Genomic DNA, 23,788 nt, shown 5'->3' with positions numbered 1-23,788 from the left:
TCTTTATCCCGAGATCATGTTTTTCTTGCTATAAGTTTTAAATATATTAATTCCAACAATTGACTTTATTGACTCCATGGATGTACTGGTTTAATTTATTATTCAAATCTCGAGCTTGGCTGTTTCTCCCTCATCGACTATCAATGTAGCTATCTACAATAACATACCAACGACCATATACAGGTTGACAAATGTCGACTTCCACGAAATTCCCTTCAACTACTCTTCACATCCTTAGAACCCATAGTGGTATGTGGACGATTCTTGAAAAAGCAGCTCTATGGCGGGGTGGAAGCGCGTTTGCCCCGGGCTGTGCGTCCTTTAGCTACAATTCCACGAACACACACTAACTTGCCTCAACCAGGACCTGTAAACGCTGTTACGTTCTCTAGTTCTCCAGGAACATACCTCTTGACTGGCTCCTCCGACCGTTCCATCCATCTATCTCGTGCGCTGCCACAGTCATCGTCCACCTCACCCCAGATAACAACCTCACCCATTCAAAAATATGAAGCCCACGGATACTCAGTGCTAGATATAGCTGTGAGTGCAGATAATGCGCGCTTTGCCAGCGTAGGAGGAGACAAACAGGTCTTCCTATGGGACGTTGAGACCGGAAGTACAATAAGAAGATGGAGTGGTCATACCGGACGAGTTGAGGCTGTAGCGTTTGGCGGAGAGGGCGACTCAGTGGTGATATCAGGTGAGTCTCATCCTGAATAAATATTTATCTAGTGCATGTGAAGGAATCGAGCTGATATCCTCCCTTTCGTGGATAGGAAGCGCGGATTCAGATGTGAAAATATGGGATACGCGGTCGCTTACGTCGAAGCCGGTACAGACCCTCACAGAAGCAACTGACACTGTTTCATCTGTATATGTCCATATGCCGACTAGCAGTATAATTACCGCCAGTTACGATGGTCGAATTCGTACTTATGATTTAAGAATGGGTGAAATGAGGGTAGACGTTATGGCTCATCCGGTTACAAGCATACAAGGTTCTACGGACGGGAAGGCCATGCTTGCTTCATGTCTAGATGGGCGAATTCGCATGGTTGATCGTGACGACGGCTCAGTCCTCAAGAGCTTTGGTGATGGAAACCCTTCGTCGGCGTCTGAGAAGAGGAAGGCCCCTGTATACATGAACAAGGAATTACGCATTCGATCTACCTTTACGAAGGGAGACAGCGTTGTGCTGAGTGGGAGCGAGACTCCAGATGCAAGTTTTGGCAGAGAAAATGCCCAAGCAACGGTTGTGGCGTGGGATGTTTTGACTGGGAATGTTATCCAGACCGTGTCAGTGGGCGCAGGTATCAAGGTGGTTAGCTGTGTCACATGGAATGAGAAAGGCTCATCCTGGGCTGGAGGATGTTCAGATGGTATGTTCGTATGAGGGTGCCTTTTTATCCACTGGGGGGTTTTCAGCTAACTGTTTTGTAGGCACTGTCAAAGTATATGGATAATTTAGCATCCCGGACGTTGGGAATAATATGCGGTATTAACAGCCAAAAAGGGAGTATTTCTCTTTTATTTATACATCTCCTCACACTCCATGAGCTAGCTTTTAGATCTTATAGCTGCACTTGGTGTTTTAAAATCGCCCCGGAACCAACCTCCCAGATATAATGCTCAATATACATACAATATTAAAATTCGGCCTCCAAACACTTCATCGCCAACTCCAGTTCTTCTTCACGGACAATAACGTTCCCGGCTCGGGATGTGCTAAGGAAACTAGTTTCCAGGTCCTATTCCAGTCAGCTGAGTCCTAATTCTGAATATCTCAATGATATTTTAGAGGTCGATATTATTCGCTTACCTTGTGGACAGAGCCCTCTTCTCCGCCTTTTCTGCGTGTGTTTGCTACAAGTGCACTTGCTACACCCGAAACAATACCAGCAGCTTCGAGGGGCAGTTCTCGCAAATCAAGAGTGATAGCTATCAGAATCTCATCTTTTGACCCTAGCAACAGATTGGTATCCTCCTCTACAGGTGACGATGGCTCCCTGTCAGGGTCACTGGGTAGAGAAAACCGGGGCAATAACCGCTCCTCCAGAAGTAACGACGGTGCGGGATCTGTGGCTGCAATCGTCAGAGAGAAAAACCGGGGGTTATCATTAAGAAGAGCTGATATCAAGTTAGGTCGGAGGATTGAGTAAGACTTTGTCCCGGTGAACTCTCTATAGTGTGCAGCACACTGAACGAGACGCAGGGATTTATCAACCTGAGGTCGAATATTGTGTTTTTGAAGTGTTGCGAAGGTCCGTAACTGGAGCTCCGATACACTGCATGGGGGCGGAGTGTCTGGTCTGGAATTCGGTATATGGATATTCGGAGACGAGCCTCGTCGGCCATCAGGATCAACTGGTCCTTCTTCAACGTTAAACCCTCGCTCAATGAATGTCTCTGTGACCTGTTGTTTCGAGTATTTGGGGATAATGATATAATCGGAAAAATAGGTTGATATAAAGAATATGGAGCTTTTTTCGAAGTCAATACTCCATTATCAACTCTGGAGAAACGCTTCAAATATAAACTTACATTCCAGCCATGGCAAGGGGGCTAGTAAGTTCTACCACACGCTGGCCAGCATCCAGACCTTGTCCCTCTACCTGCATGACCAAATAGTCTTCTGAACTGATTTGAATTTTTGAATTTGCTGATATGGCTGCTCTTTCGAATCCTTCCACCATCGGGACGAAGTAGAGGTTTGCGAGTTCTCGAGAGCATATTATAGAACATTCAATTGGAGTAATTGATATATTCACAAACCCTGGAGCGGTTTTTGATGATACCTCGCTTTCTCCATCATGGAAAAGGAGACGAAGAATTGGGCTCACGAAGAAGGGGTATAGGTCTATTGGAATATGTATTAGGACTAAGCGGTCATCCTATCCAGAGTTTTGATGTTAGCCATGGATACAACAGCATCACCGGCTCCATGAAATCCGTCTAACTAAGCCAGGAGAGAGTATAGGTATATCCTCTAGGTATTCAACTAGAAGAACAAAAGGGAATTCGTCTCCCTACCATTAACAGAACTTCTGCTGAAAATCGAGATCTGTCCGACATCGTGAAAATAGACCCCAAACGACACTTTCCGAAACTGCAATACGCTTAAGAATAAACGTCTCAGGAGGCCATATGAGCTTGGGGCCGAAATTTGCGGCTTTCTTGAATTGGTGGGAATATATATGGTCAGGAAATTTGTTGATGGCCGTGGAACCTATGCCAAAATATCTAGCCACCCGAGCAGGATAACAGATCGCATACGAGCAACCCTATAGAAAGGAGAAGATATACAGAAGATATCATCCAGAAGCACTCCGTACAACCAGGTCAAAAATAAGTTATACGATAATGAGTCAAGATAAGGGGAAAACGGCCATTTTTAACTATCTCGGGGGCGAAAATTTCATCTCTCTTTTTTTTTTTTTTCTTATTCTTCCTATTTTCTTATTTTTTCCCTAGCAGGAACGGTGCAAGGCCTAGAACTCACGGTGTAGCCAGTCTTTTAACATCTTTCATGGCAGACATTTCCATCGAGTCTGCATGGCGTTGAAACGCATCGAGATCGCAAGCTTTTGGGTCGCGATGAGATGCAGAAGTTGCAGTGACGTCACTGGGGGAATAAGGCACACGATCGGGTTTTTCTACGGTGAAGGCTCGTATTTATTCCAGCTAGGGAGGTGGTTTAAGTATAGATTTACTCCATACTGCTAAGAGAAGTGTAGATAAGGGGTAAGTTACTGGGGGGAATCTCCAGTGTAGAGAAAACTGGAGCATGCCCCGTATTGGGTGCCCTTACATATAATGGTACGTCTTCGCCTGTGATATCGCAAGGAAGAACGCCAGGCCCAAGGTTGCTGCATGTCATTTCTGCAGGAGAACAGGCGTTAATTCGACGTGGGATGGTGGCGTGTACATCAACTATTTTATAACTGCACAGGGGATCTCTTTTTAACCATAGAAGGACTGCCACGTCCTTCCTGATCATCTTTTTTATTAGCTTTATGTTTTCATGCGACATATAAACTTCGATGTAATCGCTTCATTACCTCCATTGGTTGAATATAAAGGCGTCTTAACGCTTCATATCTAGGTGAGGACCCAAAAAACGAACACCACCCAATGATCCGGCCAACGCCTTGTAAGCTCAATTGTATATATGCCGTTTCCTAGAAACCTCAAAGACGTGCAGCAGGACAGATCTATGCTGTAGTCGTTCCCCTTGCGCCTGCATGCCCTGCTCTGGCTCTTCCCCTACCGCCTCGAGCCATACCTCTTCCTCGAGCACGCCCAGCGGATCCTCGTTGCCCTGTTGGTTGGTTCAAGGAAGCTGGTGGCGGAACTGTATTGTACGGTCGAGGTTTGAAATCTGGGTTGTGGTTCAATACACCGGAATCGGTGTTCATGCTTTCCACATTTACATAACCTCCTCTTCCACGTCCACGGCCCGATGGTCCGTTGCCTGTGTGTGCGTTCGTTTGATTGAAATTGCCGCGTCCTCTGTTGAACAAGGGTCTCGGCTGGCCGGTGGTATCCGCATGTGCTGGGTGGTTGCGAATCGGTAGGGTTCCTCGTCCTCGACCGCGCCAGTTAAGATTGGGCGTTCCGTTCACCTTGCTGTTGGAAGGCTGGCCTATGGCTGCACCACGGTAGCTGTTCGTAAGTGGCGGTGGAGTTGACGCATCTTTCAGCTGCCCCATGCCACCAGACCCCTGGGGAGCACCATATTTTGCGCCTTTGGAGGGTTGTTGTTCTCGAGCATGTTCCTTGTTTTGTGCGGTAGCACGAGATAGTGCGACAAGTTGCCTGTTAGTCAGATTAAGGACTGACGACGAAGGCACGGTCGAGCCGCGGAACGGTGAACATCGGTCTGAAAGAGTGGTGCCGCTCATGAAAGAGACGTCAAATAGCACATCAAGGAGCAAGTTTCTTGATGTCCGTGTTAGACCGACAACCGTTCCTCGCGAAGCAATTGGAACCTTTCCGGAATCTTGAGCATAGATCACACGGTCCCCGAGTTGGAAGTGTTGGTTATTGAGACGGTGTTCAGCATCTGCGGGTTTCAACAATGCATTGCGTGGCACTCCTCGGATCTTCTGTGCCACTGGAGCAGCTCGCGTTTGGTGTAGCTCGTCGGCAGACTTTTCAATTGCCTGTACAATGCTGGAGTCGAGTTGTTCAGCTTCAAGTGGGACGCGCTCAAAGCTTTTTGATTCAATAGACTTAAGCCATGACTGGATCTCTTTGATCTTCTGTTTTGCAATATCAGCAGGATAGAAATCCGTAGGTTCAAATAAGTCGCCCTGAGGTTTCCGTTGGATGCCTGCAATGAAATCTGGGAATTTAATCATGTAATCCTGTAGGAGCCCAATGGCCCTTTCGCTAAATTCCCATCCGGAATTTCCTCGTCGTGAATACCCAAGCACTTTCAGCTTCTTCGCTTCAAACTTAAGATTGAGTCCAAGATTCACTCGTGTTCCATCGACATTGACAGAGAAAGATGAAGTAATTTTGGCAAGTGTAAGAGGACTGAGATGCAAGTTCCGTGCAATGGCGAATGAAGGGGTATATTTAGATAGCTTTTCAGCGTTCATGACATGCTCCCTTCCAAACTCCGGCTCCTTGCCCTTCACTGCAGAAAGAAGTCCAGATAACTTTCCGTCTTCATGCCCGGTAACGTGCACTGGCGCACCATAGTTGTATTCGCCCAAGAAGAACGCCCTCGCACCTTCTGGGAATTCTTCCTCGATAGGAACTGCTGCCCGTTCAATGAAACGAAGATCTTCACTAATAACAGAGTCGACGATGAGCTGAGCAGCATATTCCGTTTCCACTCCTGGTATCTCCGTAAACTCCTTTACTGTGGCTCCATCTGCAGTCTTCATCAGGCCTTTGAGCATCTCCACGCGCACAATGGTTTCCACCTCACCGATTATCATTCCTAGCCGTTTACTGTAGTACGACTCTATCTTTTCCGCCTTCTTCTTCCACTGGTTGATTTGCGTTGGGGTATGTGGTATAGCCACAACATGTTCTTCATCATCAACTTGAACATAATCAAATAGTTCATCTGACACGCACACTACCTTTGCTTCCTGCAGGAACGGATATCCAACATGGACTCGCCGGCCTAATTTGGCCTTCGCATCCGTAGTATTACCCGCAATCTCGGGGTCGACTATAGTAACAACCATACTTTCGTTGCGACTCTCTTGCTGGAATACACATACTCCGTGGAAGCCGAGCTGCCCTGTCTGTTGGAGCGTCTGCAAACTTGGGAAACCGGCTAGAGCCTCGGCCCCAATCTTCACACCTTCTACCAAGCCCACATAGGGGTCCAGCCCTTCCATGGTAGGTAACTCAAAGACGTTTTCGATGCAGTGACACCGAGAAACATCTGGAAAGATACCGGGAAGGGAGCTAGGATAGATAAATTCAACATCAGGCGAATAAGTGAACTTGAGGGTCACCCCAAAAGTGTTTCTCGCCTTCTCGTCGGGTGTCAATAAATGCTCCTTTGTTGCCATGGCTTTAAGTAACCGCTCTTCATCAATGAACGGGATTTTCACCACAGCTTCCCATTCCATCTTCTTTCCGTTCATATCAAGCTCAAAGTCTCTGGGGTAAAAGTCTATGATTGGTGATTCGGGAGTTGTCATCAAGCTGTGATAGGCCACAGGTACTATCTTTTTACTCCTGTCAGGCAGGACACCCATTAACTGCTGGAATGGGAAGAACGGTTGTCCTAGTTTGAATTCCACATCCGCCCCTAGACCAAGATGAATGTCTGAAATCATTGGGGCATAGTGATAGCGATAAAACCATGGCCACGACGCAACACCACGATAATAGTAGAATAGCACCCACTGAAGGCCCTGGACGTAATTCTCGGTTAGCTTTCGCATCTCTTCTGTGTTTTCCAAACCCCATCCGAATTTCTCTTTGTAGTATTTATCTTTCCACTCCTGAAACTTTTTCTCGTACTTCTTCTCTGCGGTCAACTGCGCATCCTCAGCTGTGGTCTCTTGGACCTTTGCGTTTTCATATTTCTTGAGAACCCGCAGAATAGCAATCTGCGACTCGCCATCATCGTCATCGTCATCATCATCGTCGTCACTATTTACGGGTAGCTGAAGACGCAAAAATCGTTCATCGTGATTATCTAAAACAGAGCTCCATTTTAGATGTAGGCTATCCGCTAGCTGCTCCACAAATTTTCGATCTTTTGCAGGCAAGGATGGCGATAGGTCGAGAGGCACTGGATGGCCAGATTCATCCATCGGACGATGGGTGACATACTTCTTTATTCGATTGAAGATATGCTTCTGGGCGGGAGTTACTGTGAGCACATTGGGTTTGTCTGGCAGCGTTGGAGTTTGGTCTCCACCCAGTGTTTTCGATTTGAGCCATCTCGCGTCAGAATATTCTGCTTCAAAAAACCGAAACTCGACATCTGATAAGGCCGCTAACAATGTCCTCAGCCTCTCCATGTTGATCTTCCCATGCTCGTTGACATAGCCTCCTAGCTTTGGTAAAACCTCTTTATATACCTTGAACATCCACGCCAAAGCGCCCTCGTTAATATGCAGATTTGGAAGGTTAGGTAAGAAATCGTTTCCAACAAAAAAGGCCATCAAAATGAAATCATCAATAACCCGCTCCATATCAAAAGGAAACTGTAAGGCCCCATCCAACTTCAACTCCTGGAATTCCAGTTCCAGATATTCCCGAACGATACAAAGGTGAAGTAAGTAAAAGTTTTGGTGTTCGAGCTCCTTGATTTCTTCTGGCTCTGCCGTCCAAACGTCACTCTCTCGAGAGCAGAGTGAGATCGTGCTCAGAGTCCAGCATTATCAGTCTGCATCTAGCCCGTACAAGCAATGACGCATGTTTGGATCGTACTCGGGCTGTGCTTTTGCCTGGCGAATGTATTCCATAATTTTGTGTTCTCCTTCTCCGGGAACTTCATGACCTGAGAGGACAACCTCGACTCCTTGCCACTCTGCATCTTCTGACACTTTCTTGTTGATAAAATACCTCAACTGCTTTGTAAGCTTCGTCATAAATTCGGTTCCAGGTGTGATGCAATTGCTATCGAATGCGTCTTCCTTGGGCATCTCTACCCCTTCTCTTATAGCCTTCTCCTTTGCAAGTTCGGCATCGAGGGCGGTACGGAATCGGCGAGCGCGCTGCTGGTTCATTTTGGCTCGTGGAGCCACACCATCGATCGCCATGAAGAAAAGCCGCTTTGGTTTGATCTTGCCAAATAAATGCTCGATATAGTTGAAAATGGCGATAAACATCTTATCTTCCGTCATCCGAAAGGCCGGCGAGTCGGAATCTTTATGAGTGCAATTATGGATAATTCCGTTCATATCGAGATAGAGGCAGTCGAATTCTGGGATACGATTCTCAGCAATAAGCTGCGATATTGCTGGATACCGCTCTGAGAGCCATCTGAAGAACTTAGGGACGCCCATGATTGCGACTGGTGTGCGGTGGTTGTATTCAAGACGAGTACCGCAAGACTTGCTTGAGGCTGCCCTTCCGTAGTCCTAGCCGACCACAGAGATACTATACAATGGGTAACAGGAACAGAGAGGAGAAGAGAAAGAGAGCAACCGGAAAAGAAGAACGTTGAAAGCTGAGCTGTCACTATTATCATCCGAGTCATCGTGCGGAAAGTCACGACTCCAGTTTGATAATATCACGTGTTATTACCGCCGGACAAACGTAGTCCCGCGTCACGTTACTCAGGTGGGCTCAATTAACGCGCGCGATCGCGCATTTTGGAATTCAAACAAAACCGCTTCAGTCTTTTTCCTTTCTTTACTCACCCCGTTCAAGCTACTGTTGCGCACTCTTTGCAGTGGATATCTAAAGCACTACCTAGCTGAAGGTACCGCTTGAGCATCCAGTTTCTTTTCTTTGACATATTTTGGAGAAAAACACGACGTGATGGACCACTTTTCACCAAGTAAGTTAATTGTTGAGCCCTGTCTGAACCGCCAGCCAGTCAGCTACTAATTGGTCAATGATAGGCTTAGAGGAGGATCACGAGGAGGAGATTGCGGAAGAGAAGATTATTAATGAAGGCATGGCGGTTTTTCTGGACAGCGTTGAGCTTGCGCCGAGCGCTGACTGGTTTCTATAGAGTACAAAACATGGAAGAAGAATGCACCTTTCCTTTATGATATGATCCTCAGCACTGCGCTAGAATGGCCAACTCTTACAGCGCAATGGCTTCCTGACAAACAGGAGTGAGTTTCGTCACTACGTATAATATTTGGACTAGCTTTATCTTACACATTTTTTATCTAGGGACCCCGACAAGCCATACTCTACACATCGCCTCTTGCTGGGTACCCATACTTCAAGCGAGGCCCAGAACTACCTTCAAATAGCTCAAGTACAGCTGCCGAACCCTAGGAACCCTGAAGCCGAGGATTACGATGAAGAGAGGGGCGAGATCGGGGGCTATGGCGGTTCCAACAAGACTTCGATGGAGGTGAAATTCAATATCATCCAGAAGATTGATCATAAGGGGGAGGTGAACAAGGCTCGATACCAGCCGCAGAATCCTAATATCATTGCAACAATGTGTACAGATGGACGGGTTATGATATGGGATCGATCGAAACATCCAAGCATTCCCCAGGGAACCGTTAACCCCCAGCTAGAATTGTTAGGGCATACCAGCGAGGGCTTTGGCTTAAGTTGGAACCCGCATACTGCAGGCGAGGTCGCCACCGGGAGTGAAGATAAGACTGTGCGGTTATGGTATGTAACTCCCATCGTTGACATTTATACACACGGTTATCCTTTTACTCACCTTGATATAGGGACCTCAACACATACACCAAAGGTAACAGAGCATTGAAACCCGTGAGAACATATACGCATCACTCTTCCATCGTTAATGATGTCCAATATCATCCGCTTCACTCGTCTCTCGTCGGCACCGTTTCCGATGATATCACCCTCCAAATCCTCGACATCCGTGAACCAGACACTACACGTTCTGCAGCCTCCGCCAAAGGACAGCACAAAGATGCCATAAATGCAGTGGCCTTCAACCCTGCCGCCGAGACGGTAGTAGCTACCGGCTCTGCGGACAAGACCATCGGGCTATGGGACCTACGAAACCTCAAATCGAAACTCCACGCACTAGAGTGCCATCAGGACTCAGTCACGTCGCTATCGTGGCATCCGTTCGAAGAATCCGTGTTGGCAAGTGCCAGTTATGACAGAAGGATCATGTTCTGGGACCTCAGCCGCGCGGGTGAAGAACAAACCCAAGAAGACGCCCAAGACGGGCCTCCAGAATTGTATGTGTCATTATCTATTACCACACCTGGATTTCTCTTTGCTAACATTGAATTTTCCCCATCCTTTAGGCTGTTCGTGCATGGCGGACATACAAACCGCATCTCTGACTTCAGCTGGAATCTCAGCGATCCCTGGGTGCTTTGCTCGGCAGCCGAGGATAACTTGCTGCAAGTATGGAAGGTCGCAGACGCGATTGTAGGAAAGGATATAGAAGATGTTCCTACCGAAGAGCTGGAGTCGTAACTTCAGCCGTTTAGCACTCTGTGTAGAATCACCATGTACTGTACACAAGAACAGAAACGTCCACGCAGATTATCCTTACTTGCATCGTAAATCATCTTCAACTCGCTGTAGATCTTCTTTGTGGCGGTTTTCGCTCTTACTCGCTCCAGTCCAGATTTCAACGTAATTCTGGCACCTGGTCTTCGTTCTGTCTTAGTCGCTACACTACATAGTATGTACCGAAATAACCTCCCCCCGGAAAGAAAACCTCATTAGATCGGTGGAAATATCACGGCCGTTGCGTTTCTTGTAAACAATTCTCCGAACTCCATAACTGCGGAAAAAGGCTGATTGGTCGCTGGAAAATTTTCGGCGGGAAAGACAATGGCGGCTTTTTTTTTTTTTTCGATGGAGTCATCAAACTTCATCTTCAGCTCTTCGACTTGCTTCTCATCCTCCTTCGCCGATTGATAACTTGACCATGAATGCGATTAGCAGCTCAAGTATCGTTATATTAACTAACTACACCATTTAGTAGAGCAGGCAAAGACGTCACCGAAAAAAAGAAAAGGAGAAAAAAAATTATCCCACCAGGTTTCCCGCGATACCCCCTCTAATTCCCATTCCACAGTTAACCACTATACATAATGACTCCAGGAGACTCGCAAACGCTTCATCCCAAACCGAAGTCTGCGGTCCCGTCGTATCTTTTAAACGGGACTTCTTCTGTGCGCATGCCGAGCAGCACTCGAGAGCGAGAGAGCCTTAACCACTCGATCAAGTCGTCTTTTGAACGGAAACACGCCCTGGGACCAGAAGAGCTTCGGGACGCCGCTAATCCCGATCTCTCATCGGATACGAAGACTCATGTCTCCGGTACCGACGATATTAAGGTCAATGGCGAGGATAAGAAGCCCAATGGGTTAAAGATGGAGACTGATGTGACCACTCAGCCGCCAAAACGCAACCTGGGCGACCCTCCAAGAGATCCTCGAGATCAGATCACTCCTCCTTCGACCGCCGTCAGTCGTCCTGCTAGCCCGTATACTTTGAACCCGCCTATAGATTTCGATGGGCTGAGTTGGCCTAGTATGTTACTACCGCCCATCGGACTTTTTCTCGCAACTGAGACACTGACTGCGCATCCGCTATCAAGGCTTAGGAACAAGGGAACGCTTAGAATCGACGCCTGAACAGACCGAACAAAGGATTCAAAAGCTTGCAGGAGCTGTGAAGACAATTCTCGAGTGCATTGGCGAGGATCCGGAGCGTGAAGGTCTCCTCGAGACACCGGAACGATATGCTAAAGCTCTGATGTTCTTCACAAAAGGCTACGAGGAAAATGTACGGGATCTGGTTAACGGAGCCGTATTCCATGAGGATCACGATGAACTTGTGATTGTCAAGGATATTGAAGTATTTTCCTTGTGTGAGCACCACATGGTCCCCTTCTCCGGAAAGGCAAGTATTCTTTTCCTCCAGTACCAAGTCTACCCCCTGCTAATCTTCTTCATCGACATTTAGATGCACATCGGCTACATTCCTGACCGCAGAGTCCTCGGTCTGTCCAAGCTTGCTCGTCTCGCGGAGATGTTTTCTCGTCGCCTCCAGGTCCAAGAGCGACTAACCAAGCAAGTCGCCCTCGCCATCGTTGAAGTACTCAAACCTCAAGGTGTTGCTGTTGTTATGGAATCAAGCCATCTTTGTATGGTTATGCGTGGTGTCCAGAAAACAGGAAGCACTACGACCACCAGCTGCATGCTTGGTTGCATGAGGTCTAGCGCAAAGACCAAAGAAGAGTTCCTCAGTCTGTTGAACAGAAGATAAACACACGATCCACTCGCAAAAACATATCTGAAGAAAAAAAAGAGAAAAGAAAAAAAAAAATCAAGAAGTATATGAAAAAGGTAATCATGGATGTGATACAGCCATCCTCAGTCGCCCCAGCACCGGTTTAAGAGCTTCAACAGTTCCCTATGGAGTTTCCCTCCCTATTATCTGTACGAAGTGTGTTATTTTCCTTTCTGCACCGTCAACATGGCCTAGAGAAAAGACCGAAGTCTTCCTCCATGTCGCCTTTCAACAGGATAACATCTGGTGTTATTTATGCGCCGATTACCCTCTAGCACTTTGTACGTCCTTGTTGATTCCATATCCGCATACCCATTCAATTTTACTTCCTTTTCAACAACATCGGTGACGAAATTTATGATAGATGAGATTTAATGTTGCTCAACGCACTATTACTTTGCTCCGCTATTTGAAGCATATTCGGGGGCAAAAATATATCTACACCCTTCACACTCACTACGCTCCTAGGATATTTTTGACTGCTCTAGCGGGCTATTTTCTAAGTATCTGCCTCATTCTTGATACTTACATATTCATTACTAGATGGAATATCTATGACAAACGGTCCTTGGTAGGAGATGCTATATACTACCCATCGGTTTTGTGTTAGATATACAAATCTCTATCATACTGTTTTCTTCCTGTTCTTCTCCATCCTGTCATTCTATGTATATATTCATTTGAATACCATCTCCTATTCGAAAAAGATTTACTACATATATATCCGGGATACACAGAACAAAAGATGTCCCCATTAATACCAGATTATCCGCACACTTCCACCCTCTATATTCGAAAGTCATCCCTCTAACCGGGGGTTTTCCTACGCAACATGCCGATGACATATATATCAGACCAGACAATCCTGTATAATTTGATTACTCAATCTTTGTCATCATTCACTACAGATTCTGAGCCTATTGCTTCACCCTTCATAGGTAGTGAATGTAATGGTAGTCAGGTATCAAATAGGTTCATCGCTGCGGTAACAAAGCTAGCTGTGAGCCGGTATAAAAGACTCAAATCCTTTTATCAAAACACGCTCCTTGCCTCTTTCTGTTATTTTTTTCTCACACACTTCTTCCTCTCCTCTTTTAACTAAGGATTGATATCATAGCCTGCTTAAAGGGGTTATCAAAACGTGTTCCTTTCAGGAACACAATATCACCTTCTTATCCCTGAAACCTGCCATCTTCTAGAAGGTGGTCTTCATATGGTATCAAAGGTATGATCTGTTTGCTTCTTCCACCTCTTTCTCCTACCTTACACGTATGGCTAGAGCTACCCCATATCCTTATTGTGTATTTGGTCGAGTTTATGCTAATTAGCTTGCTAGTTGTCTCTTCGAGCAACTCCTAAAGAGTCAGTTACCCCTGATATTCTAGGGTGATACACAGAAGGCATATAGCAAGCCTTAGATTCCCCTACCTTGTTTCACTACCCTTTCATAGATCAACTGCTGACATTTCAGGGGATAACCCTTGGTGTAGGAATCATTGAATAGCAAGTGAACCTCATTTTACCTTGGGTATAGTGACATAGCCATGGCTGGAAAGAAAGGCAAAAAGAAATCCTCTGGAGCAGCATCCAACTCCCAGAGCAAATGTGCAGAAAAGATAGACAAAGGCAAACAGAGAGAGGAAAATCTTCCATTTTGCCCCCCTGAACAGCCTATCCAGGGAGATGCTGGGCCTTCTAACCTTCCTCTGGGGATTGCACCTGGACCAGCATACTTCCCCAAATTGTCTGCCCCTGCTTGGCTGCCAGAGTATAAGCCATTGCCAAATGCATATGGTCAGATTAGGGTTATTCCTGAAGATCCTCCCATGCCTGAATTTACCTTGGACCCAAACAAACCATTCACAGACAAAAGAAGAGTACCTAGCCCACTACACGTTCGCAAGAGCACAGGTCCAGAACAAATATTTCCAGCAAATGTGCAGGGCTACCAATGGGCAGTTGCTGGAGGGTATGATGGGTATTTGTTACCAAATCCTCCCTTGACAAACATGTTGCCAAAGGGGCCCTATTACCCCGGAAATCAAGGAGGACGTTCCGGCATCAATCAATTTGAACCAAACCCGCGCCAATTTGGCGAGCCACCAACTCAAATCGATCTGGCAGGCTTAGCTCAAGTTCATGCTTATCGGAAAGAATTCAAATCAAGCAATGCTGTTATCCCAAATATCAAGCTGCCTCTCACACGCGGTGTCGTTGTTAAGCAGTACAAGGACAAGGATGACGAGGATGGGCCTGTGGTGCTTCCTGATGTCAGAAGAACAATCCGTTTGCTTGTAGCTTCACTGCCACATCTCAGCCGCGGGTTCCTTGCAAACCACATCATAAGCGCCTGGAAGGATCGCGAGTGGCACGCGATTGGTGTTCCTGGACCCGATTACCCGGACTGGACATCGAGGACCATCCACAAGAGCCGAATCGCTAACCGTGGCCACAGCAATGGCTATCAAAGCTTTGGCGACTTGGCCCAGTTGGACTTCGAGTCAGCATCGCTCAAGCATTTTTCAATCATGAACAAGGAAAAGCTCCCTGACGCGAGAATTATGTGTGTGGTGAACCGTGAGGTTCCTAAAACCGACTTCAACATCTTTCAACACTTGGTCAAACGTCCTGAACTGGTTATCATCATGGCAAAGTATCTTCGCGTTCAGGAACTGCTCATTCTTTACTCCATATCCCGGCCATTTCACCACATTGTTCGCAATCGCATCACAGGAATCATTGTTTCTCAGGCTCAGCGTCGAGCTATTGACTCGGCGCAACTCTTTCCATTCCGCTGCTTTAGTAAACTTTGCTTTCCCGACCCTGCTGGACGACCACACCCAATACCGGAAAGGGCAATGGCAGGGGAAATTCGTCAAGTTCCCTCGTTTAAGTGGCTGTTGATGGTATGTTACCGTGAAATGGTCTGTCATGAGATAGCTAGCATCATGGCACAAGATGGTGTGCGAGTTCCTGATGCGTGTATTTCTGTCCTGAAAAAGATATGGCTGTTGTTGGATATTCCAGACAGCGCTCGACGTGTTGGATTGATTCAAAATACCTCTGTTTTCAGTAATCTTGACATCTATTTCGGCATGATGTTTTTTGTCAAGCTGGATATGCGCTTCACCGACCCTATCACTGGTAGCGGAAAGGACGGAATGCGCCGTTTGCTCATGGCACAGCCGAGCCTCACGATGTTGTGGAAAGCACTGAAGCGTACAGCTCTCGTCAGCAGATTCGACATCATCAAGCTCTTCGTCCGCTGGAAGTATCGTCCTCCCATGGGTGAAATTGGCCAGACGATCTTCGGTGTTCCGCCAAACGAGATTGGAATGACACAATATGAGGGATGGGGCAAGACACAAAGCCGTTTCCTACTCTTACGCCCAGACGAGCTAATTCTGAAGGAGTCGATCCGCCGACAGTTGAACCTCCATCTCCATTACACCAATATGTTTCTTTGGGGCTATGTCAATCCAATAACTAAAAATAATGTCCAGCCCAGAGCATACCCTCTCGCCCTGGATAGACTTGAGGGGCTGGAAGAGATTTTGGTGCCAAAGGAGGAATGTGAGAAGGAAAGATTCGTCCTGAGAGTCACTTCAAGCCAGGCCCGTGGAGCTAGACAACAAAACTGGATGCTTCACTGAAGCAAGGATTTCCGTCCTCGTTATTCGCTATACCCGGACACCCCTGGTAAATGCATACGGGTTAACAGTCGAGAATTAATGCCATAGGTGGAAGTAAGTGATTGGTTGGCGAGAGATTTGGTGGAAAGGGTCTAAAGTGTCACTTGGTGAAGAGAGATAGCTGGGAGTTGGAATGACGGAGAGGAGAAAATGGGACTGGGCGACACTAAAGTGTAGCTTGCAATACAATCACCTAGCTAAAAAATCGCCCAGGGTAGATAATTACATATCAAAGCAGCACCTTCATATAATACTGTTGCCTTCTGGACGTCGAATTGAATAAGCTCTAGAGCATCGGCCTCTCGGTCAACCGTGCGCCCCGATCCGACTATTAATAATCCTATGACGTATGTAGATTGGGAAAGGCGATCCTCGCGGAGTTCTCCACATAACACTAGATTAAAAAGTCGTTCTAGATTTTATGTTGGATGCAGTAAAGACACGGCTAGACGGTGTATTGGTAATATTGGCTCCGTTAAAGGGTTGTATTGATCAAGGTCCGGTTTCTACTCCGGGTTATAAGTAGGGTGAGCCGTATGAGCAGTACCCTACAACCAGGATATATATACAACAGAGAGAGCCCATGAGCTTCAGGATCATTGCAAGAGAAATTTTACACAAGCCAAATCTACTCTTTAGGCTTTCTCTATCTTCCAGACAGATCCATATACTCCGAATTGCTTCACTCACAAGACCATCGAAACTGCAGTTCACCCCAGCGCCTTGTTACTCACCAACCACCGTACGCACGAGAAATATAGCCATGGCTTCCCCAAGACTCATAAAACTGTCTGTTACAGACACGCCCGTCTTTAGCTTCAACCTGAAGGCTGAAACTGCGGAGAAATCAAGTGCTGTATTACAGAAAGACGAGGAGGAGCATAACATGTACTTTAACGACCAGGGTTTCCATAGTACGCGCCCTTCTCATTCTTTCTTCACCAATCTTTCAGAATACCAGCTTCCCTCATTCGGAAACTATTGACAACTACCCTAGATCACATCGATCATCATGTATTGTCCATCTACGCTCTCGGGGCGTCGCCCGAAGACGTAGAGCGGGCTTATGTCAGGAATTCGAGCTATCAACGGCCTGCCCTTCCGGTAGACGAGGATATCATCAAACGCCTAAGCAACCGAGATGAATTCCGAAAACTGGCGGGCCAGAGGGAGCACTACTCAAACTTCCTGCAATTCTTTAAACGAGAGCTTGAGGCTAAAGGGGCCGACTCTGTCGTGCACGAGTATGTCTTTGCGGGAGGAGAATTTGCTGACGAAATGCTGGCACGACTTTTTGCAGGTATATATACCATTAAAACTCTTATCTCACGTCTCATTTTACTTTCGTCACTACTCTCCTCAAGTTCGCTGATAAACAGTTAATAGGACTAATGCATCCAATAATCCATCTGGGCTTCGGAATTGAGTTTAACCAACCTTCGATCATTGCACAGGCGCTCGCACAAATTGCTACCCACGATAAGCGGCTTGAAACATTCTTCCAGGCCGCTGAGCGTATGGCAAAGGACGCTGGAAATCCTGGAGAAAAGACATTGGTTCAACTCCAAGACGAGCTGCGAAATGACCCAGACATCAAACGCTCTGTCATGTGGGCTGACGCAAATAAAATTTTTGACGGCGTGATGCACCGATGCCCGGAGAAAATGATCAAATATGCGAGCCAGTTCAGCGCTAACGCTGACCATCTGGAGGAAAAGCTTGCCGAACTCATTAACTCAACCGGTATGGCGGACTGTAAACTTACCTCCAGATGTTCTAGCAGGATTGAGCTGACTTGGTGATATAGTGTACTTTACTGGCACAGCTCAAAACCCCAAGAAGGCGATCAAGTTCGATTTCTTTTATATCCACTCGCTAAATTCCAATATCTTCCTCCCCACTTTTTTTGCCCAGCCCTGGATGACAATGGAGACTAAGATACGTCTCCTTGAGTGGAAGGCCCGTAATGATCTCCTTATTTATGTCTCTCGTGGATGCACGGAACCTTTCCTGGAAGACATCACGAACTATACCCCCAAATTGAGTTGGGAGGAAGTGTTTAAGAAGACCGTCACACTCGAGCAGGATGACGGACATGCTGCCAAGTTCATTCGGCATATCGCCCATGGAGAAAAAGTTTGCAAGCCATATGAAGAAAAAGACGGTTTCCGCATCAAAAGCGGCATGTGGTTGAAGCTGGGGAACATGCGTAAGTAATACCGGTCCTATGACGCCTCTCCTATTCAAGGCTGAGCTAACGTTTGTGAATTCTGGGGCTCTCTAGTGGTTGATTCTGTATGCGCACCAGGGCCCAGCTGGGTGAGATCAGCAGGTTTTGAAGAGGCCTGGGAGGGTATCCCTGCGCGACAGTAGTTCAAAGTTATTCAATCTACCTCTTGGTGGCTGCTACATGGCACCAGGATGAATTGTCGTATCTTGTTGCTTTACTATGTAATCGTCTGATATTTTATCAAGTTGCAATATAACGTCACGTTCTATTACTAAGCATAACATAATCACATGATCATTTCAACGTCAAGTCGGAATTTCAGAAGTTTTGAGCTTCAGTTTATATATAACATGGGGATGTAGAAAGACAGGTTGAGCGCGCCAACTCGAATGCTGCAAACTCCTACTGGCTGCGTGAGGGCTACGCGTTGCGCTGAAGGTACGTCCCCGGCAACTCTTAGTGTGTTATTGATGCATAAATCACCCCAGCAGTGAGCAGGGGCGGGAGGGGCAAGATGAGGTCTGGAACTGTTGATGTTTTAGTTAACACTTGTTTCTTGGGCAGGTCTCCCGTTGCATCCATGATTTTTTTTATCTATTCAAAGCCAGAATATTCTGCTGTGGTCAGGTAGCGGTCGACCTCACTACGGAGTGGACCGGAGAGATTCGCTTGGAAAAAGTGGATGGTGACTGGTTGGTTGGTATATTATTCGTAGTTGATATCAACCTTCAATTTGTCTTGACAGGCGATAATCGCTGAACGCACAGAGTCCCCTCTTACGACTCTGAGCTGATTAGGTATGCACTCGATGCTCACGATATTGTTGACGGCTTTCCCTCTTAATATTGACGGCCGATCTACAGTTCAACCATGGGCATGGATAGTTCATCCAGCTTTACTACAGGCCATGGCCCAGGGGAGCTTTTTCTATGTTTTATGTTTTATTACTGCTTTTATCGGTAATCTTGGCTGACAGGATCCTTACAACTTTTCTGTGACCCGAGAGTACGACGTTCAGTGGATGTGGCTATTTGAACAGGATACCGCAAATTATTTCTTGAGTAAATGCCCAGGCACATCCTGACCGCCATAACATGAAGGTGGGCAACCATTTGACCATGTTTAACAACAATAATTCTCGCTATACGACGATTTCATCTTTATTGAAGGGGGGCGATGGATAAGCTGGCTGACTAGGTGCCGACACTACGCACACAAGCCCCGCAAGCAGCTTCTGACGGAGTCGATTAGGAGACGTTCTTGGACATATATCGCATATATTACCGCAAACCCGGGGTGATGATGCCCTTATCATCATATATGCAAGAGCCAGCGAGAAGATTGCACTGCTAATGTGCATTCGGGTCCCCTAGACCTCGAGAGCCCTGAGCTGGAGACATTTATACCGTAGATAGACAGGTGGTGGGTATGCCGTGGGCATCTCACAGGACAGAATAAGTCGAAGAGTCCTCGAGGGCGAAGGGAATCGGTCACTCGTACCGTCCTATGATGGCACCCGCCAGTCAGTGACACCGGAGGATCTTGTGCGGCAACAATATATGGGAATCTTTGCAGATATGTGAATGCTGGAGGAGACAGACTGGGACAAGGACGCTCTCGACACCTCGCTGTTTGTTGACGTGTCCCGGGGATGGGGTGGCTTTATAGCCAGGGAGCTCATCCCCTTTCGTAGAAGCCATTACTCTTGGTGATTTATACACAACATGAACCAACTCGAGCAGACCAAACCTGATGGCAACCACAATTGTGCTTACGGTTGGAGATTGAGTAATATCACTTTCCGCCGTGATGCAGATATATGTCACTTTTATATCTTACTGTTTCCGCATCGACCTTCAACACATACGAGACTTGTTCGGACGGCCAAGTAGGTACCGATATCTACTCTGGAAAAGAGCCTTCTTACCTCAGAAATTTATATGGGCTCTTCCGATATTACTGACGGGTTGCGCGGGAAATATAAAAAAAATGATAGAAAAAGAAGTGCGCAAGTGGTGTTTGTCGCCCGCCGTTTTTCCAGCAACCACTTTATCAACCAAAAAAAAAAACGCTTCTTAACATTAATTCGGCAACACAACAAGAAGCAAACCAATAACAAGATCACGACGATACCATCGTGCATCCTGACACTGCTACGGCCTTTGTCACTTGATGAAATTGCCTGTTTGCGAAAGCAGATGTGGCTAGGGAGTACATGGCCGGGTACGATAGGAATCTATCGATGAAAGAACAGAGGAGAGACCACAACGAATACGAAACCATAGAGCGTCCAAAGGCCAGCAGAGGAGGCGCCTATCACTATAAATCCTCCCATCCGCGTCGCCGGGAGCAAGATAGACTTTGTAGAGGTCGTGGTGGTTACTATCATCGACGCCCTTCGTTCCATCGAACCGATCAGAAACGAGGTGGAGGGAGAATCGCGTCCCCATCCCCACACGACGAATTTGCTTCACAAGAACAGCGCAAGTCTTACCCAGAGCATCAGGTAAGGGTCCGACAAGATGAAGAAGAACATTCACATACACGATTCCAGAAACAGAAGCGACTAAGGAGTGCTTCACCACCCCTTTCGCGTCGCCACCATTCTTCCGTCAGCAAAAGAGCCCATGGCATAGAAGACGGCGCTGACAGATATGGGAAATTTCGAAAGCATAGCTCTTCTTCAAAGAGGTTTCCTCCTCGAGATAAAGAGAATCTAGAAGCTAACAATTTTGCTGAAGTTTCCACCGGGAAAAGCTCTCGACCGCATCCCCCTTCCGACGAGCGGAGCCTTCTTACCGCATCCCCAAGACCTTCACATACTCCCCCATTCCCTCGCAATATAGAAAACCCTCTCCGTCCGCCATCACGATACTCGTTTATCTCTAGAACCTCTCGTCACCATTCTCCTTCCGTATCAACCTCGCAGCCCTTAGAACCGCTCTCTAACAGTCCCTCCAGACTCGATTTTTCTCCTTTACACATCGCCAGTATTGGCGTTGGTGAGTCTAGTAACAGACGGGGAATCAATAACGACGAACACATGCGTGACACATACCCCGTACATGGTGTAAGGCCGGCAGAAGCCCGGTCTTCACGGCGGCCGTCACATCCGTCTGTCGATACTCGTCAGCCATATACCACATCACCACAATATGTGACTCCCACAAGCTCGAGACACGAGTCTCCACAGTCTGGCTCTCCTTACAGTGGTGGTGGACGCGGCTCATGGTCTGGACAACAACAATCGCAGCCTTATCATGGACAGTCAAGGTGAGATGGAATCTTTGCATATCCTCCATTAAAATCACTTGTTTGATACTTACTGTTTACTAGACAAATGCATGGCTACTCCCCACCTTATCGTCAATCAAGCTACCCGCCTCAAAGTGCACCGCCAAGTCAGTATTATCAAGGTCAACCACCTAGTTCGGGCCACCTTCCGCCGAGTTATTCGAACCAGTCGTACAGAGGAAGTAGCTCATCATATCGTGGTAATTATTATCCTCCATGTCTCTTACATCATAGACCTTCAGCGAGTCCAGGCTGTATTCTAACAAATTCCTAGGTTCACGATCCCGAAGCTCACATTTAGATGCTGTACAATGGACTAGTCGTGGCAGAGGTACACACTCTACCTCTCACACGTACCCGCCCCCACTACCAATGCAGATCCCATCTGAAGAGCAAATGTCTGCTGATATAGATGAGGAAGATAATCCGTTTCGTCCGTCAAAGGACCTGCAAGTAGAGGATCAAGGGGCGGCAGGTGATTTAGAACATCCTGAACCCTCTCCTCCCAAACAACAGCCTAGCACTACTTCACAGCCAAAGGAATCCGGAAAATTTAGCTTCGCTTTTAAGTCGAAGGCTACGCCATCCCAAGCTCCAAAACCTATCCCTGACTTGACGCACAAGATGCGGGATCCGCCTCGACCTTTGGAGCTTCATAAAACGAGACCACAATCCGTGACCTCTAAGTTGAAGCATGAAACACGTTCTGATCGTCGAGATGACCGTCGAGATTCCCGTCGAGGAGATCGACGTTTTGATAACCGGGATGATAGACGACGAGACCGACGAGAAGACCGGCGAGAGTCACGGCCTGAGAAACGAAAAGACCGAACGGCTGAGCGTACAAAACCGAAGAAGAAAATTCTGACTCGAATGAAACCTCGACCTACACTTTCCGAAGAATTCTCTCGTGCTGATTCTGTATATTATCGCAAACCTGGAAACGAATCCGTTGTGGGAGCTGGAACTTACGGAAAAGTTTTCAAGGCCGTGCATGTTTTTACAAAGAATAAGGTCGCTCTCAAACGGATACGTATGGAAGGTGAAAAGGATGGATTTCCCATAACTGCTGTTCGAGAAATACGACTCTTACAACACCTTCATCATCAGAATGTGGTCAGTCTGCAAGAGGTAATGGTGGAGAAAAATGAATGCTTTATGGTGTTTGAATACCTTTCACACGATCTTACTGGCCTCATTAACCATCCGACTTTCATACTATCGGCTGCGCACAAGAAACATCTTGCCAAACAAATGTTTGAAGGGCTGAACTATCTTCATCATCGTGGAGTCCTTCATCGTGATATTAAAGCCGCAAATATTCTCATCAGTAATCAAGGTCAGCTCAAGTTCGCAGATTTTGGCCTTGCTAGATTTTTTTCGAAGTCACGGCAGCTCGATTATACCAACCGAGTTATCACAATATGGTACCGACCTCCGGAGTTACTTCTCGGTGAGACTCGATACGGTCCTGCAGTTGACATTTGGAGCGCTGCATGCGTCTACATGGAGATGTTTACCAAGAAAGCCATCTTCCCTGGGGATGGCAGTGAACTGAATCAAATAGATAAACTCTATAACTCTCTTGGAACCCCTACAAGGGCAGACTGGCCGGATATTATCGATATGCCCTGGTTTGAGCTTATGCGGCCTGCGGAACGGAAGAAAAGAGCGTTCGAGAATCTATACCGGGACTGTTTATCTCCTGCTGCCCTTGACCTTGTTGCCAGCATATTCCGATATGATGCTAGCAAAAGGCCCTCTGCTGAGGAAATTCTTGCGCACCCTTACTTTGTGTCTGAAGAGCCAGGCCCACAGCAAGCTATGGAGTAAGTGAAATTTTTCAAATCTTTTTCTATATACCATATATACTAATATAAATATTCTTTCAGACTGGCAGACGTGGAAGGCGACTGGCATGAGTTTGAATCCAAAGCTCACCGAAAAGAGAAGGATAAGGAAGCTCGCCGCGCGGAACAACGAGAGAGAGAAAAGCGTAAAATGGCCGGCACCACCGATCTTAGTGAAGATAGAGAACCCAAACGTACCAGACTTGAAGACAGTGCTCCGACGTCTCAGGGTCCCGAGGCGGAAAATTAAACACATCTATCTGCAAAAGATATAATGTCTTTTGTTTTCCCAAACTCCCTTTTTACCT

At 46.9% G+C, this 23,788-nt stretch overlaps 8 protein-coding genes across 8 annotated transcripts; 6 read left to right on the top strand and 2 right to left on the bottom strand.

The window, feature by feature from the left end:
• Positions 1-191: 191 nt before the first annotated feature.
• On the top strand, positions 192-1,466 carry MCYG_01878 (WD domain-containing protein; the record flags this gene model as incomplete). The annotated part of the gene is made up of 4 exons (XM_002848898.1): positions 192-249; positions 365-703; positions 747-1,382; positions 1,444-1,466. 4 exons carry the CDS (start codon positions 192-194, stop codon positions 1,464-1,466), a joined length of 1,056 nt encoding a protein of 351 aa, XP_002848944.1.
• Positions 1,467-1,649: 183 nt separating this feature from the next.
• On the bottom strand, positions 1,650-3,075 carry MCYG_01877 (conserved hypothetical protein; the record flags this gene model as incomplete). Its single annotated transcript, XM_002848897.1, has 4 exons — positions 1,650-1,751; positions 1,823-2,483; positions 2,545-2,894; positions 3,034-3,075. 4 exons carry the CDS (start codon positions 3,073-3,075, stop codon positions 1,650-1,652), a joined length of 1,155 nt encoding a protein of 384 aa, XP_002848943.1.
• Positions 3,076-4,214: 1,139 nt separating this feature from the next.
• MCYG_01876 (exonuclease II Exo2) lies at positions 4,215-8,492 on the bottom strand (the record flags this gene model as incomplete). The annotated part of the gene is made up of 2 exons (XM_002848896.1): positions 4,215-7,848; positions 7,888-8,492. The coding sequence occupies 2 exons, from the start codon at positions 8,490-8,492 to the stop codon at positions 4,215-4,217; spliced, it is 4,239 nt and encodes a 1,412-aa protein (XP_002848942.1).
• Positions 8,493-8,970: 478 nt separating this feature from the next.
• On the top strand, positions 8,971-10,584 carry MCYG_01875 (histone acetyltransferase type B subunit 2; the record flags this gene model as incomplete). Its single annotated transcript, XM_002848895.1, has 6 exons — positions 8,971-8,989; positions 9,054-9,107; positions 9,167-9,272; positions 9,334-9,792; positions 9,855-10,340; positions 10,410-10,584. 6 exons carry the CDS (start codon positions 8,971-8,973, stop codon positions 10,582-10,584), a joined length of 1,299 nt encoding a protein of 432 aa, XP_002848941.1.
• Positions 10,585-11,210: 626 nt separating this feature from the next.
• MCYG_01874 (GTP cyclohydrolase I) lies at positions 11,211-12,390 on the top strand (the record flags this gene model as incomplete). The annotated part of the gene is made up of 3 exons (XM_002848894.1): positions 11,211-11,652; positions 11,720-11,979; positions 12,088-12,390. The coding sequence occupies 3 exons, from the start codon at positions 11,211-11,213 to the stop codon at positions 12,388-12,390; spliced, it is 1,005 nt and encodes a 334-aa protein (XP_002848940.1).
• Positions 12,391-13,627: 1,237 nt separating this feature from the next.
• MCYG_01873 (conserved hypothetical protein) lies at positions 13,628-16,067 on the top strand (the record flags this gene model as incomplete). Its single annotated transcript, XM_002848893.1, has 3 exons — positions 13,628-13,639; positions 13,751-13,800; positions 13,949-16,067. 3 exons carry the CDS (start codon positions 13,628-13,630, stop codon positions 16,065-16,067), a joined length of 2,181 nt encoding a protein of 726 aa, XP_002848939.1.
• An 802-nt stretch (positions 16,068-16,869) lies between these two features.
• On the top strand, positions 16,870-18,479 carry MCYG_01872 (HypA; the record flags this gene model as incomplete). The annotated part of the gene is made up of 5 exons (XM_002848892.1): positions 16,870-17,020; positions 17,068-17,406; positions 17,493-17,861; positions 17,914-18,315; positions 18,391-18,479. 5 exons carry the CDS (start codon positions 16,870-16,872, stop codon positions 18,477-18,479), a joined length of 1,350 nt encoding a protein of 449 aa, XP_002848938.1.
• A 2,072-nt stretch (positions 18,480-20,551) lies between these two features.
• Positions 20,552-23,730, top strand: MCYG_01871 (CTD kinase subunit alpha; the record flags this gene model as incomplete). Its single annotated transcript, XM_002848891.1, has 4 exons — positions 20,552-21,609; positions 21,673-21,830; positions 21,905-23,459; positions 23,523-23,730. The coding sequence occupies 4 exons, from the start codon at positions 20,552-20,554 to the stop codon at positions 23,728-23,730; spliced, it is 2,979 nt and encodes a 992-aa protein (XP_002848937.1).
• Between the last annotated feature and the right edge of the window lie 58 nt (positions 23,731-23,788).

The sequence above is a fragment of the Microsporum canis genome, genomic scaffold (assembly GCF_000151145.1).
Source record: "Microsporum canis CBS 113480 supercont1.2 genomic scaffold, whole genome shotgun sequence".
Lineage (NCBI taxonomy): Eukaryota > Fungi > Ascomycota > Eurotiomycetes > Onygenales > Arthrodermataceae > Microsporum > Microsporum canis.
This window is presented reverse-complemented; position numbering and strand designations above follow the sequence as displayed.